This window comes from Lemur catta, chromosome 2, assembly GCF_020740605.2.
Source record: "Lemur catta isolate mLemCat1 chromosome 2, mLemCat1.pri, whole genome shotgun sequence".
NCBI classification, from domain to species: domain Eukaryota; kingdom Metazoa; phylum Chordata; class Mammalia; order Primates; family Lemuridae; genus Lemur; species Lemur catta.
Genome location: NC_059129.1, coordinates 1,577,616 through 1,593,845, shown reverse-complemented (window position 1 = coordinate 1,593,845; position 16,230 = coordinate 1,577,616). Strand labels below are relative to the sequence as shown.

Sequence of the window (16,230 nt, the reverse complement as noted above, 5' to 3'; positions counted from 1 at the left end):
AGAGTGTCCAGGAGAGGCGGGTGCGCCAGGCGGGGCTGAGCCCAGAAGCCTGGGGTCCTTCCTGGAGGCCGGTCTCGCACACCCACCTCCCCAGGCCGGGAGCTGCCCTGCAGAGCAAGGGGCCTGTCCAGAGGCTGCCCTGCTGGGGCGGGGCCTCCATCCTGGGCCCCTCGGAGAGCCCGGCCCTGCGGCCCCAGACCCCCTGCAGGGTGACAGGCAGCACAGGGTAGCTGGGGGGTGGCCTCATGACCCCCATGTCAAGGAGGGCAGGGAGGGGGCAGGGAAGCTCCTATAGCCATATCCTGCCTCCCTGGCTTTTCCCCAGAGTCCCCAGGAGCAGCCTGGGAGCCCCCGCTCACTCTGTCCCCTGGAAGTCCCTAGGACTCCCACTCGGGGTGGCTGCTGCCCGGGGCTGGGGGAGGAAATGGTTTGCAGAGAAAGGTTTGTTTTATTGCAATTATTCAGAGAGCATGTCCCAAGGGGGTGGGGGAGGGGGCCCGCTGGTATTAAGTGGAAACATGTGTGGAGCTAGAGATCTTTTTGGAAAAAAAGCAAAAACACAAATTCCTTTCAGTCAGCAGGCCTGGGGCAGAGCAGCAGAGGCCCTCAACCCCCAGGTCGCCACTCTGCCCACCCCCCCCTTCTCTCTCTGTCCCTGTCCCTCTCTCTGTCCCTGTCCCTCTCTCTGTCCCTGTCCCTCTCTCCCTCTCTCTCCCCGTCTCCCCCCCATCTTGCTGCAACAGCCCCCCCCACCCCCACCCCGCACCCAGCGGGCAGGGGCGGGATGAGGGCTTCCTGGGGCACAGGTTTGTTTCTGGGTGGTGATGGGACCACCCTCCAGCCCACTGAGGCTTGGGGGGCTCTGGGGGGGGCCCAGCGAACAGGCGGGGGGGGCTCAGAAGTTGCTGAAGATCTCACGCTTGCGGTTCCAGTCCATCTGCGGCGCCCGCTTATTGATGCGAGTGGCTCGAGCCTTCTCCTTGGCCTCAGCCGCCGTGGGGCTCAGGTGAAGGCCACTCTCCTGGAAGGGGTCTCGCTTCCAGGCACTGCCGTCCTGGGGCGAGCAAGGGGGGCGGGGTGTGGAGAGTGAGCCCCAGAGCCAAGCTCCAGAAGGCAGCCCTTACGGGGGAGCTCACGCCGGAGGCCACCTGGGGGGGCTGTTCACTGGGCCCAGGAGGGCTTTCTGGAGGTGGTGGCCCCACTGCCTGGGCTGATGGCCCTCAGACACCCACCCCAAGACCTCTGGCACCCCCAGGTGTGAGCACAGCAGTGGAGGGAGGGCACCCGGGTACCTCGGTGTCCTTGTCCGAGCCAGGCAGGTCACTTCGGGATGAGCAGGCTGAGCCCCCGTTGAGCTGGGAAACCAGGGCAGGTTGTGCCCTCAGCATCCCCCCCGCCAGGGAGCCACTGCCACAGACACATGCACCCGCACGTACACATCCGCACACACACGCGCACCCACACACACAGCTACATCTGCTCCTCCGCCCAGAGGTGGGCGCCACACCTCTAGTACACTCCAGCTCCGGCTAGGTAGGGTGCCAGTCCCCAAGCAATGACCGGGCAGGTGGCCCTGGCCATGGCCGGCCCACGGCACAGTGAGGCAGTCTGGGTGCAGGAAGTGCCCGCACGAGCAATGGCCGGGGTGAGGCCAGGACTCCATGAGGAGGCAGAGACTGGAGGATGACTTGTTAGCTACGTGGTGCTGGGGACAGGGACAGTGGGCAGCAGCCCTGACCCTAGGTGCTGTGTGGCAGGGTGTGGCGCTGACCCAAGACAGGATCCACTGTGGGCATAAAAGCTGGGGTAACAGGGCCAGAGAGGAGCTCACATCTGCACCTACTCAAGGATGAGGATTTCTGGAGGGAGGGGAGCTTCCGGCAGGCTTGGGGGCCCCCAGAGGTGCCCCTGAGGTCTCCTGGGCCCACCCTCTCACCTGGGCAGGGCTGGTCCCGTTGGTGACTGGTGACGGCAGTGGACCTGTGGAGACACTGTGTCAGTGTCTGGCGGGGCCTCCACACGCACCCACCTGTGTGGCCCTGGGCTGCACCCACCTTCCACGTGCTCCGAGGTGGGCGTGGCCCGAAGCCGCTTGAAGTGCTCGTCTGTCTCAGGGTCCACCACCAGCAGCCGGGCCTCGTCCTCCCGCGCCTTGATGCTGGCGACGACCTCAGCGTGGCGCAGCCCCTCCACATTCTGCCCGTTCACCTGCCGCCACCAGCACAGGGTCAGCACTGCCCAAGGGCCCAGCCAGCCCCCCACACCACCTGGCCAGGTGTGGCATCAAATATTCATCAAAGCTGCCACCAGCCGAGGCAGCGTGAGGAGTGCCAGCTCAGGTTTCCGGAGTCTCCCTCCTCCCAGCAAGGACCCAGGGCCTGGACATGGACACACAGACACACCAGGGGACGTGGGCACACACGTGAGCAGCCCCAGCACCGCCCCCCCCCCCCCGGTACCTCAATGAGTCGGTCCTGGGCTCGGAGGCCAGAGTGGGCAGCGGGTGAGCCTGGGTCCACGGAGCGGATGTACTGGCCGGGCCGGGACTTGTCACTGTGCAGGTTGAACCCATAGCCCTGAGGTCCCTTTCGCAGATGGCAGAGCCGAGGGCGCAGCTCCCTTGGGGACCCATTGACATCCTACAGGGACACAGGACTCGGCTCAGGCTCTGGCTCCAGCCTCCCACCCCCAGTGGCCACGCACCCTGGAGGAGCCGCTGCCCAGCCCCACGCAGCCCCACACTCGGTATCACGTCCCTCAGGGCAGGCCTAGGTCTCGGTGACAAACACTTGGGCACCCCATGCCCCTGGGGCTGGCCCCTCGGGAGGGCTGCCTGTGCCTGAGCCCCCACTGTGGGATCCTGGGCAAAGCCTCAGTTTCTAAACCTGAAAACGGCTCCTGCTGGGACCAGCTGCCTTACAGGGTGGCAGGGAGAGTTCACTTGGCTCAAGCACAGGGCTGCACCCAGGCGGTATGGGAAGCGGCCAGGCCCCCGTGCACCCCTCCCGGAGCTCTCAGGCCAGGCAGTTTTGTTTTCTGTCCAAAGGCCTCCGTGAGGCTGCTGCGGTGGCGGTGGCGGCTGTGTTTGCTTTCACATTCCAGCAAACACTGCAGCTGCCCCGCCCCACGGCCCAGAAGGAAGGGGCTGGGGCAAAAGCCCAGTGAGAGGGCCGGAGCCCGCCCGCCTCCCTGCCCAGCCTGGGCTCGGATGGCCGCATGGTGCCCTGTGGGCCCCCCGCCCCCCGGGGCCTGCCTCACTTTACCTCTGGCATCCTGCAGTAGGGCTCTGGGCCTGGGGGCCGGGCAGGCAGGGGCCAGGCCTGGTGACCCCCACCCAGCCGGGGCCAGGCAGTGCCTGTGGCTGTGGCCCTGGCCAGCGGCTGCTGGTACTCAATTAAACATGGCGATGGCGGGAGCGAGCGGGCATGTGGCAGCTCAGGTTTCCTGGGAGCGCTCAGGGTTCCGGGGCGTGTGCAGGGGACAGCGCGCAGGCCACCTCCCTGCGTGTTGCTGAGGGACCGTGGGCCAGGCTAGGGCTGGGGCAGCACTGGGGGAGGGTCCCTCAGATCTCAGGGTTGGTCTCTAAGCCTTGGGCACCTCGCCCCCTGCAGCCCAGGCCACCCCCTGACCACACCAGCCACCTGGCCTGCAAGCTCACTCCAAACCCAAATCAGCCAGGAATGGCCCATGTCCGTGGGCAGCCACCCAGCCCTGGCAGCAAGGGCATCCTCTTGCAGGGACCCGGCCCCGGGCTCTGGGCCTTCCCCTCACGCTAGAGCAGCCTCTTCCTGTTCAGCCTGTCCAGACACCTGGCCTGGGGGTCTCCTGCCGACCCTCTGAACCCCGCTGCCTGGCCCCATGTGGCCCCCTGGTCCAGGCACGCCAGGGACCCAGCTGGGCAGCATGAGCTGAGCTGGAGGGTGCAAGATCCTCAGACCTCCAGGGCCCACCACGCAGACTCGGCCCCTTCCCCACACACACCTGGAGGAACAGGTGTGGGGCCTTGAGACTGGCCCTGACACTGGAGGTGGCTCTCAGGGAACAGCACCCAGGCAGCACCAGAGGCCAGAGCAGAGGTGGCAGCATGGCGTGGCCGTGCCTGGCCCAGGTGCAGTGGCACATTCATGTCACAGAGACAAGACAGCCAAACACACAGTCACGAACGCACTACTTAGATGACACGCGCAGCCACACCCATGGACGGATGTCCCCACGGTGCTGGCCCCTGCAGTCCCTTCCCACGCCTGCACGGCAGCCTGCAGGACAGCGTCCCTCGAGGTCCCCAAACAGGAAGCAGGATTTGGCAAGCATCTGGAGCCACGAGGCCAGGCTGAAGCCCCACCTGTGTTCTCCGGGTCATTCTAGCCGTCCCTGCGCCTCAGTCCAGAGCCGCCGGCTCTCACGCTCTCCCCGCTGGGCCGAGAGCTTCCTCCCAACACCTGGCCTACACCCCTCTCACTAGAACAGGGTCCGAGGGGTGCCACACTTGGCACCAGGCCCTCAAGTGGCGGGGCTGCAATGCAGGGGGCTGCTGGCAGCCACGGGTGGGGCTGGAGGGCCCGGGGGCAGCGGCGGGAGGCGTGAATTGCTCACATTCCTCCTTTGTGCCCTGGCTCAGCCGCACTTCCTGCCGCCTCCCCAGGCCCTCAGGCTCCCTCGGGCTCCCTGCCGGGCGGCCCCAAGTGGCAGAGCTAGGCAAGCCCTGGTCCCCCAGCCATGCCTGTGACCAGACAAATAGGCTGGCATGGGGTACCCCCCCAACGGTGACTCACCAGCCCTGGCAGAGAAAGGCCTTCATTGTTGCTCAGGGTCCAGCCTGCTTACATCACAGTCCCTGTCCCCTCTCCCCTCTTCTTACCCTGGAGGGCTAAGCCCCCTGCCAGGCACCCCCCCAGCCTGCCCCACCTGACCTGCATAGGCTGGGGCAGGCTCCGTGGAGGGGCTCCTGGGGCTGGGGCAGGCGGTGTGACACTCCCAGAGCGGGCCATGACAGGAGGGACAGACGAGCAGCGGCGGGTTTCTGGCCAGGGCAGCCGAGCTCTCTGGCCAGCCCAGACTGCTAGCCCACTTATCTACCTCCCACTGTGGCCCAGGCTCCCCGGGGATGGGTGGGGACATGGGGGCTGAGTCACTTTGGGGAGCAGGGTGGTGACTGAGCCCACTCCCCTGCGGAGGCTCCAGCCCAGCGCCCCCCACACAGCTGGATTTCCGTCCCAAAAAAGGAAGGAAGCTGCTGGAAGGCCCTGCCCTGCTCCAGGACCAAGGGCTGGGGGACAGGGAGGCAAGGGAGGGGTCCTGGCCCAGAACATACGACAGTGCTGCAGGGACCCATGGGTGCATGTGAGCCGGGGAGCCTGTCACAGGTGCCATGTCCTACCCTACGCAGCCTCCTCTCAGCCCAGTCACTCACTCTCAGCCCCCAAGGCCCTACAGACGGGGGTGGGGCACAGACGGGGGGCAAAGAAGCAGAGGACCCAGGGTCCGTCACCGCCTCCATGGCCCTGACACCGCTAGCTGCCCAGCGTCACTGCTGGGATCCACTACATGCAGCCGCAGCCACCCCCCGCCGGGTGCAGCCCAGGGCTGAGTCACCACTGACTAGGCCTTCAGGGCCCCCATAGGGAGGGGCGGCCACATCAGTGTCCTCCCCTGCCCCACCGCTCCGGCCCCGGCCAGAACAGAGGACACGGAGGCTGAGAGGGGCAAGAGTGGCCCTTACCCCGGGGGACCCCAGCTCTCCAAAGCAAAACCACACACATCACGCTCCTGTCCCTCTGCCACCAACACGCTGTCAGAGCACAGCCCCGCAGGGTGAGCAGTGCCCACAGCCTGCACCCAGCCCAAGCTGGGCGGTGTCTGAGCCTGGTGTGCGGGGGTCAGATGTGGCCCAGCTCTCCTTGCAATGCCGTGAGCTCAGTTAATGAATTGTCAGGTCTCTGGCCAAGAGGGAGAAGGAGAGACCCTGTCCCCACGCCAGCCTCATGCACAGAGGGACCTGCCAGTCCGGCCTCTCTTTGTTCCTCTAAAAATACGCCCAGAGGAAGTCCCTCCTAGGGCTTCCTGCAGCCCCCAGAGCCTGAAATAGCAGAGAGGGGGAAGGTCCCACCCAAGGTGCCTAAGCCACCCCACCCTCCAGATAGGGCCCGAGGGCGGATTTTTCCACCAATAGGTGAACTCTGCCATTTGTGTCTAAATCAATGGACAAATGCTCGAGGGAGGGGAACTTCCTCCTGGGACAGGGTGCCGGGAAGGAGGGAGGCTCCAACCTCGGCCTGGGGGAAGGAAGCCTGGGCCCGGTCTGCCCACCCCCGCCCCCAGGCCCAGCCGGGCCCCCCATCCAAGGCTCAGCAGCCCTGACTGCTCCCACAGCCTGCCCTCAAGTCCCAGGGAACAAAGTGTCCCATGGGTCCCCATTCCCAGGCTGGGCTTCCCACCAGGAATGCCATGTCCCCACCGAGACAGGCCCCGTGGGGCTCAGCTCACAGACGCAGCCAGCTTGAGTGCGGAGAGTTTGGGAAAGGGAACAAGGGAAACGGCAGAGGTCAAGTCCTCTGCACACCCGGAAACTTCAGACCTGACACCTCCACTGCCCGCGCCACTGATACTCAAAGTGGGATCTGGGGAACCCTGGGCTTAAATCCTCTAAAGCTGCAGTCCCCAGCCCCACCCCACCCCTGGCCTGTCAGGAGCTGGGCTGCACAGCAGGTGAGTGGCGGATGAGCCAGCGAAGCCCCTCTGTGCTCACAGCCGCTCCCCTCACTCGCATCACAGCCTGAGCTCCGCCTCCTGTCAGACCAGCAGCGGCCTCAGCTGCCCACAGGAGTGGACCCCACTGTAAACTGCGCATGGGGGGGTCCAGGTTGCGGCTCCTGGTGCGAATCTAATCCCAGATGCTCTGAGGTGGAGCTGAGGCGGTGATGCCAGCACTGGGGAGCGGCTGCGAATGCAGATTGTCCTCAGCAGAGAGGTCTGACTGGCCAGTAAATGTAATGTGCTCAAATCGTCCTGAAACCATGCGACCCCCCCACCTTCCGTGGCAAAACTGTCTTCCATGAAACAAGTCCTTGGTGCCAAAAATGTTGGGACCACTGCTCTAAATGGCTTTCTAAAAAAAAGAAGGACAAAAGGCACAGGGCACGAGCAACAATCACATTACAGCTTCCAAGAGGGCAAAACCAACAGCTAGGCAGGGCCACCTGCCAGGCCCGGCCACCTAGGAGGAGGTGGGACGGGCCTTTCCCTGTTCTTTTCGGGGCCTCCTGGCCTGGGGTGGCGGCAAGGCAAGGGAGAGGTGCTACCCGGCAGGTTCCCGAGAGGAACAGAAATGGGGGCAGGTGTGCGCTCACCCCATAAGCTCCTGTGGGGCCCGCCAGCACCCAGCGGCAGAAGGTAACAGGCCGCAGGGGCAGGTGCACAGCGGACCCAGCCCCGCCCAGCCCTGCTCCCAGCCCACTCCAGCCCCGCATGCCAGGCCCAGCTTGGAGTCTGCTCGGCTCCCTGAGCCCCGGCACTGCCTGCAGAAGCCAGCCCCCGCCAAGCCTTCGGCACCCACAGACTCACAGGCAGGCACAGGGCTGGGCACACCCAGACCTGGAATGTCCCAGCAACTCCTCCCAGGGTTCCTCAGCCACTAGGCAGGGGGAAGGGGGTGTGGCTTATCGGAGTGACCCCTTCCTAGGCTAGGTGGCTACCAAGCATCCCAGAGAAGAGGGTCAGGCCAGGCTGCCCTGACCCCATCGGGTTTGGAACACAGGCTGAGGGCAGAGAGCACCCAGGGTAGTCCCCAGGGGCACAGAGGGTGGTCGCTGGGGCAGAGAAGGGGCCCAAGAGACAGAAAAGAAGTGACCGGAGGCGAAGACTGACATCAGGAGGCTGAGACGGTGGCTCTGGGAGGGGCCTGGTGGTCCGTGTGGGCTGAGCCCTCCATACCTTCTTGCCAGCATCAGAACCCAGGCTGCCCGCACGTGCCCAGTCTGGCTTGGGCTCCCAGGGGTCGTGGGCCGGGGGGAGCCCCCGCTGGGCCATCTCCTCAGTGCAGGTCAGCTGCCGCCGGCGCAGCTCCGCATCCGTGTCCTCGTCCACCACCAGCAGCTGCGTGCGCCCCTCCACAGCCCTGATCCTCTGCACCACCTGGGGGCGCGGGGGGCAGGAGCAGGTCAGTGGCCGGCACCCTGGGCAGCCCATGGGCAGTGGCACACTCCAGGCTGGCCCGGGCATGGGCGGGCAGCTGGCCTGCCGGGGTGGGCGGCTGGACTGAGAGGCCTGCCGGCCCCGCCCCCCACCCCCGGGCTCCAGCGCTCCCTCCCCTGCTCCCGGCCCCTGACTCTGAGGTCCAGGCTGCAAAGGCTTCAGGGTCCTGCCAGGGCATTGCCCTCAGCCCAGGGTCTTCCCCAGGAGGAATGGGGAAGGGGCTGCCGGGTGCTGCCAGCTGGGTGAGTTAGTCTGCCTGAAAGTGACAGAGGTGGTGCATGGCTGGGCTTCAGGCTTTCAGGCTGCATGTGCGTGTGCATGCGTGTCCGCGTGTGCCCACGTGCATCCATCTATGTTGGAGTCTGTCCTCAGTCTGGGTCCGAGGGAGAGAGGTGTCTCCCTGGATCCCCGTTTGGGTGTCTGTACCCATCCCTGTCTTTCTTGGTGGTGCTGTGTGACTCCAGCCCGAGAAGCAGGAGTCAGATCCAGCCAGCGAGGGGGACGGGCAGGTCCACCTGTGGGACAGCTGAGGCGCAGGGGCCTGCGCAGTGTCTGAGCAGGCAGGAGGCCAGCGTGTGCGCGGGGAGAAGGAGCAGTGCCACCAGGCAGCGGGGAAGGAAGGGCGGCAGCGCCTCTCCCACCTGCAGCCTGGGGGAGGGCGGACGCGGCTCCCACCAGCTGCTGGGCTCCAGGTGTGGTCAACAGATGGGAGGGTCTGAACTAGGCCCATCTTCACCAGGCCCTCCTCTGTCCCTCCTCTGTCCCTCCTCTGTCCCCATGACCAGAGAGTGGCGGGGGGGGGGGGGAACCCAGCACCCTGCTGCTTCCCGACGGTGTGACCCAGAGAAGTCTCCCGAGATCTCTGAGCATCACTTTCCTCATCTGTAATTTGGGGTCACGATTTCACTCCTGCCCTCCTGGGACAGCGGGGAAGGTCCAGCATGGCTGTGTGTGTGAAGTTCTTAGAGACCAGCACCCAGAGGCCTCGGATACGCAGGCGTTATTGGGGCAAGGGTGGTGGAGACTATGAAACAGAGGCCGGGCACCAGCGCTGCCAGCCCTCTGCTCAGCCTGCCAGGCCAAGGCCTCCAGCCCTGACCCCCGTCCTTCTTCAGCCGACACTCCAGGTGGAGGACAGAAGGGTGGCAGACAGATGGACAGACAAGGCCCCCGGGTAGAACAGTTCAGCTCCTGGCCTAGCCAAGATCCAATCTGCTGATCACCAGGCCCCAGACTGGCCACACGGACAGGTCACAGACCTGGTGCTGTGAGGGACCCAGAGGACCGAGAGCAGAAGGGGTGCAGGGAGCCTGGCCCAACCAGGGTCTCAGGTGAGTCAGCCCTCAGGGAAGAGGGCTGTTCTTCCTGGCCGTGGGTCCAGCCACAGGAGGCAGGGACTGTGGCCAGTGACTCCTGCTGGGCTAGGTAGCCTCTGAGAAAGCAGCAGCATCTTTGGAGCTAAGGAATGTGCTGCCACCAGTGGCCAGCTCCCCTGGACCCAGAGACACCTGGCGGGACACACAGTGAGGGGTGCACATGGCCAGGTACGCAGACACATAGGCCTGGATAGGAACACCCCCACCTGTCCACACAGCACAGCCCAGGGCACACACGTCCAGCAGTGCGGACCTGTCCCCACACTCACACACTCACACACACACACACAGAGCCCGGGTCACACACACATCCAGCAGTGTAGACCTGTCTCCACACTCACACACTCACACAGACACACACACACAGAGCCCGGGTCACACACACATCCAGCAGTGTAGACCTGTCCACACACACACACACACACACACACACACACACAGCCCAGGGCACACAAGCCCAGCAGTGTAGACCTGTCCACACACTCACACACTCACACACACACACACACACACACACAGCCCAGGGCACACAAGCCCAGCAGTGTAGACCTGTCCACACACTCAGACACATACACACACACACACACACACACACAGCCCAGGGCACACAAGCCCAACAGTGTAGACCTGTCCACACACACACACACTCTCACACACACACACACACACACACACAGAGCCCAGAGCACACACACCCAGCAGTGCGGACCTGTCCACACACTCACACTCACACACACACACAGAGCCCAGGTCACACACACATCCAGCAGTGTAGACCTGTACACACACACACACAGCCCAGAGCACACACGCCCAGCAGTGCGGACCTGTCCCCACACTCACACACACACAGAGCCGAGCTCACACATGTACGGACCTGTCCCCACACTCACACACACACACACACACACACACAGCCCAGAGCACACACGCCCAGCAGTGCGGACTTGTCCACACACTCACATTTAGGCGTGCAGACCTGTATACTCAATGCATACAGTCCAGCACACACATCACAGATGTAAACACACACAGGGATGCCCTTACTGTGACCCCTCCTGGGTGCATAGGGCAGATGTGAGCACACATGGATGACCCTCGAGGGACCTGCCCACACGCACACCCAGCTGTGTGCACACGCACGCAGGTACACACCACAGCACCCAGGTCCCCACCTGCACGGAGACGCCCCAAGTTGCGGAAACCCTGACACATGGTACATTGAGGGCCCAGGGCCGGAGCAGCCGCAGTGCGGGCCCCTCCCTGCCAGGATGCCCCCCCACCCCCCGTGCAGGACGGAGCTTCCGGGGGGGGGGGCGAGGAAGGAGGCTGGTCGCCGCCGCCTCCTGGCCACGTCCCCAGCGCCCCCAAGGAGCTCCGCAGGCCGGGGGGGCGACCCCCGCCTGGCCCAGCAGGGACGCGCTCCCCGGGGAGGGCCCGGGCGAGGCGAGCACCCACCTGGTGGTGCGTCTCACCCTCCACGTTGACGCCGTTGACCTCGACCAGGCGGTCCCCGGCGCGCAGCGCGGCCGCCTCGGCGGGGGAGCCCGGCTCCACGCGCCGGATGAACTGCCCGCGACGGCCCTTCTCGCCGTGCAGGTGGAAGCCGTAGCCCTGCTCGCCGCGCACCAGGCGGCACAGGCGCGGCCGCAGCGCCTCCGGCGCGGCCATGGCGCCCGCTGCCCCCGGCCGGCCCGGCTGGCCCCGCGCTCCCGGCCCTCGCCCGCAAGCAGGGGCGCAGGGGCGGCGCGGGGACCGGCGGTGGCCTCGGCGGCTCCGCTGGCCCGCGTCGCCTCGGGCTCTGGCTGGGGCTCGGCTGCGGCGCCGCCCCCGCGCCCGCCCCTTCCCCGCCCCCGCCGGCCGCCCCCGCCCCGGGCCGCGCCAGCCACGCCGCCCCCGCCTCCGCGCCCGCCCGCCAAGGGGGCTGCGGGGCCGGCACCCCCGAGCCACTGGGAGACTGGGAGTCCCTCCGCCTCGCCCCTACTCTGGGCAACCTCCTTGGCGCCAGCGCCTTTGCCTTCTATTCCAGGCACATTTATTGGACACCTACTGTATGCGCTCACGGCAGGAAGGCAGGTTCTTGATGTGGGGGACAGTTTGGAGAAAGGGTCCCCAGGCCGAAAGACCCCGCACAGGGACCAAAGTGTAAGAACAGGGACGGCAGCCCGTCCCACCTTCCTCAGGAAGCCCCCTCCCCGCCCCTCCAATCCCTGCCTGCTCCCACTCTGCTGTCCCTGTATCTGGATCCCTTCTGCAGCCAAGCTGCCCTGGCCCATTTGCAGGAGGGCAAAGAGGGGTTTAAAAGTAGCATGCACCAGCCCCTCCCTGGACCCTGGAGGCCAGTGACCAGTGACTCCCCGACCTTCCCAGGCAATGTTTGGGCTATCTGCAATGCATGTCCATTCCCTCCCTTTGCTGGGGCCGCTCACCTGTGTTCCAGTCCACCCAGGTCTGGCCTGTGACTTCGCAATCCCAGGCTTGTGCGAGGCTGGGGGAAGGATGAGTTCGTCTGGCTGAAACCTGAGGGTCTTTGCTACTCTCCTCCTGACCTGGGATGAACTGCCCTGAGAACTCTGGCCTCTAGGATGTGGGCAGTGGTCCACCCACACAGGAGCTATTCCTGCAGGCCCCCCCTCCCAAGCCTCCAGCCGTCCATTTCCCCCAGCTTCTGCCTCCCCAAGCATGAGTGTCCCCTCTTCCCCAACTAGACAATACTAATCACAGTGGAGAGTCATCATGCACTGCCATGCCTCTCTGAGTGCATTTTACCTGGAACAACTTAGGGGACCAGGCCATTTTACAGATCAAGAAACAGGTCTGGAGAGGAAGGAGGCCTGAGACTGTGAGATTCAGAGTCCACATTCTTCGCTGTGGAGCTCTTTCTCAGTCTCACATACAGGAAGATGGCTAAGTCCCAGGCCCAGCTTGCCCCCCCCCCCAGCCTGGCCAGGCCCCCTGCACATACCTGGTACCCAGGGCTCAGGCCCAGCCAGCCAAGACAATTCCCCATGTGTGCAGGAAAAGCAGGCTTGGCTCAGTCCTGCCCTCTCTGTCCTCTCTCCAGTGCCCTTGGTCTGGGCTCCCCAGGCCCCACCCAAGAGCAGGGCCTGCCTCTGGGCAGCCTCCTGGGACATGGCCCCCTGGGTGCCCACACCCCAGCAGCTGCCCCTAAAAGCCACTTAGGCGGAGGCTGAATGGCTGCTCCCCCACCCCCACCTCTGCAATTCCTGGTGGAGACCGGCATAGGCTCCGGCCTAGCTGGCCGAGTCCATCTGTCTGCCTGTGCAGGGGATGGATGCCTTTCTGTACCCAGCCTAGTGCTGCTGCCCTTGGAGACCATGAGGATGGGTGTGGCAGTGTGGCCACCCTACACCCCACACACCACACCCAGGTGGGGCCCAGGGGTCATCCCACAGCAACCAGGCCCACCCCAAAGCTGCCAGCCTGTAGCTTTGTGGCCACATGAGAGTCCAGGGAGGTGGCTAGATGCAAAAGCCCCAGACCCGCAGGGGAGGGAAGGGGCCCCAGGTCCCCTGGGTCAGGGGGCTTGCAGAGCTCCTCCCCAACTATGTAGGGCAGACTCTCTTGATCAGCCTTGAGCCCTCACCAGCCTTCTGCAGCCCAGGACTCGGCTGCATCTTCCTGCCTATGACTGAAGATGGGATGGGGAACAACGCTAAGGGAGGGAAGGTAGCCAGGGACATGAGGTCACAGCCAGGGCCAGGAACCAAGGAAGTAGTATGCAGGACACTGCAGTTACAGAGTAACAAAGGAGTCCCTAAAGCAAAAGGGGAGCTGAAGAAGTACCAAGGAAGGTAACAGAGTAACAAAGGCAACATCATAGAGGAACAAGGCTGGGTAACAAAGGAAGTGGGCGCCCAGTGAAGTAGGTGACAGCAACAGGGTAAGTAAAGGCAGGCAGAGAAGAGCTGGAGGTAACAATGTCAGGGTGGCAGCAGGATCAGTGAGAGAGGCTAGAGTAAGGCATGGAGGGCTAGAGTACCAGGAGAGGAGGGTGACCCAGTGCTCTCATGGGCAAACCCTCCCGGGCCTGGCTCTGAGGCCGACCTTGGGCACGACAGGGCCTGTGACAGAGGTGTGGAGGTGTGGGAGACAGGAGAGGCAAAGGCCTCGCGGTGGGGACTTGGGAGGTGTCGGAGCTCTAAGCTGTTTGGAGTCTCCGAGAATGGGAAGGGGAGGGTGGGCTTTCTTTTGCTTGTTCTGCAGGGTGTGGATGGGGTGACCCGGGCCCCCAAGCCAGCTGCGGGAGGGAAGGAGGGTAAGTCAGGGGCAATCAGAGGCCTGGGAGAGTCCCCCATCCACTCCATCCCCTAAAGCCACCCCTGCCAACTTGCTACCGAGGCGTTTGTCCCCTTTGCGACAGAGGGAGAGCAGGCTTCAGTCTTTCCCTCCCCTGGGTTGTCGGAGGGTCCCCCAAGGCTGGGGATTGTCCCCGTGCTCCTGTCGGCAGGGGGTTTTCCTCTGAGCACTGAACCCGCATCCCTCCGGCGAGGCACCAGCGATCCGGACGGAAATAGGAGGTGGCCGTGCGCAGGGCCGGGCCCCATCTGGGGCGGAGCCGCGAGTCCGACGCCCCAGTAGTGGTCCGGAGCTTCCCGGCCGGCGCCGCCTCCCGGTGGGCGTTAAGGGCCCGGACCTCGCCGAGGCCTCCTCTCGCAGCCGACGCCGAGCTCTCAGGCTCGGAAGGGGCAGGCGGGGCCCGCGCGACGGAAGGAGGGAGGAGGCCAACTGAGACCAGGGGCCGGAGGGGACATAAGGGGAGAAATGGCGGGGACCCGGCCCCAGGCGGAGGAGGAGGGGCGGGAATGCGCCACGGAGAACCGCGCGCCCTGCCCCCAATGCCCGCGCTGGCTCCGCCCCCGAGCAGGGCCCGCCCGCGTTGGCCACGCCCACCGCCCGCTTCGTGCCCCGCCCATCGCTGGAGGCGCACGTCGGCGGCTGTCGCAGGGAACAGCGGCCGCGCAGCGCCACCTGGCGGGAGTTGTCGGGGTTGCGGGGTCCAAGCCCCCCTGGCTACGACCTGATCCAGTCCTGCGGGGTGGGGATTGGGGTGAGGCCGGAGCCCCAAGGGCATGGTGGGGTGGTGGCCCGAGGGGAGGAGCCCTGCCCCCCTACTTTGGACCTGGCACCAACCTCTCTGGGCTGTTGTACCTCCCAGCAACATGAAATCTAGGCCCTTCAAAAAGTGTCCCAGCACTTGTGACCAAACATTTGAGGACCACTTGGCACCCGGTGCTGGTAAGCACTGGGGAGACATCGCTGAGACCCTGGGAAACAGGGCTTTGTGCACCTCAGCCTCAGCTAGGGCAGCCCGAGGAGGGGCATTTGGGTGGGCGTCCTTCAGGGTGGGAGCTCCTGGGCTGTCCTGGAACCTACCTAGGGCTCCCGCAGGCTGAGGCAGGAGGGAGGGGGGCAATGGGATGGGGGACAGGGTCAGCCCTGTGGCCCAGCCCCAGGGCATGGATACTGTCCCATAGGCAGAGGGGAGCGCTTGAGGAGTTGTGCATTTGGGGATGACAAGATCAGGACATCCACGTTCCTAAAGGTCAGGTTCCATGAGGAGCAGGGCAGGAGTGGGGGAGGAGTGAGCTTGGAGGGAGGAGAACAGGTCGACCCAAGGGGTCTCTGCCTACTTCTTCCTCCAGTGCAGACCCTGGGAGAGGGCTGGGTGGACTCAAGGTAAATGCATATAGGGGTCCATGGAATGGGTGGAAGAAACAGGAGCATTCTCACTTGGGGTCAGCTAGGGAGAAGGATGCACCCAGGACATCAAAAGGAATGGCCAGCAAGGGATGAAGGGCGGGAGCATGGAAGCTGGCTCCACAGGGGCAGCTCTGGGACCACCCTTCCTCCAGCCCTTGCTTGGTGGCCCCAAGGGGAGACCCTGCACAGGGCCAAGGGAGGGCTCCAAGGGCAGAAGGCATCAGGGCACAAGACCCTGGCCGTGTGAGGTCCAGGCCAGTCGTAGGAGTCAGAAGCCTATAAAGAGCATTGGAGAGAGAGCAGGAGAGTGAGGGGGAACCAGAGGGGCCTGTAAAGGAAGGCCTTGGCATTCGAGATGGCACAGTGCGTGCATGTGGGGCTGGAGCCACGGCCCGGAAATGCAGAGGGTATGAGGTGCACGGGCTCTTGGGGAAGGGAGGGGACAGCTGTAGACAGGAGGAGGGCGTGGCATGAAGAGGGGGAGCCATACCTCTTCTCCCAAAGCCCTTGGCTGAGGGGAGGGAGGGGGCTCAAAGAGATTCAGGTTTGAAATGAATGCTGGGAGATGGGGGAAAGGGGGAAGTCCACACTGGGGAGGGGGACACTCTCTCCAGCCTGGCCAGAGGACATGCGGGGCACCCTGGGGGCTCCTAGGAGGCTGGGTTGAGGAGTCCCGGCTTTTCCCCTTCTGTACAGCTGGGCGGATGGGGCAGGGCCCAGGGTCTGTCCAGCTGCTCCCCTCAAGGAGTTCCTGGGGTCGTCAGCCCTGAGACCTGGTCTGACGACCCACCCCAAACGGGAGAGTGCGGCGTTGGCTGAGGGGACCAGACCCAGCAGCGTCTCTGCCTGGCCCCCCCTCTTCTGCCCCCAGGGACGTGCGGATGGCTGCGGGGCGACGCGGTCCACAGCTCCGTCCGCGGGGGCCGGTGACATTTGCCAG

General features: G+C 65.0%; 1 protein-coding gene across 5 annotated transcripts; it reads right to left on the bottom strand.

Moving 5' to 3' along the window:
• Nucleotides 1-713: 713 nt before the first annotated feature.
• SLC9A3R2 (SLC9A3 regulator 2) lies at nucleotides 714-12,961 on the bottom strand. Of its 5 annotated transcripts, none has more exons than XM_045541150.1 (8): nucleotides 12,532-12,961; nucleotides 11,996-12,054; nucleotides 7,930-8,130; nucleotides 2,460-2,639; nucleotides 2,055-2,208; nucleotides 1,937-1,980; nucleotides 1,293-1,355; nucleotides 715-1,054 (listed from the first exon to the last, which is right to left on the bottom strand). In XM_045541150.1, exons 1-8 carry the CDS (start codon nucleotides 12,698-12,700, stop codon nucleotides 896-898), a joined length of 1,029 nt encoding a protein of 342 aa, XP_045397106.1. In that variant the 5' UTR covers nucleotides 12,701-12,961; the 3' UTR covers nucleotides 715-895. The 5 variants fall into 5 exon arrangements, with proteins under 5 accessions (XP_045397105.1, XP_045397106.1, XP_045397108.1 ...); XM_045541152.1 differs by having other exon boundaries at nucleotides 717-1,054; nucleotides 11,996-12,115; nucleotides 12,532-12,591; XM_045541149.1 differs by lacking the exon at nucleotides 12,532-12,961 and having other exon boundaries at nucleotides 714-1,054; nucleotides 11,996-12,435.
• Between the last annotated feature and the right edge of the window lie 3,269 nt (nucleotides 12,962-16,230).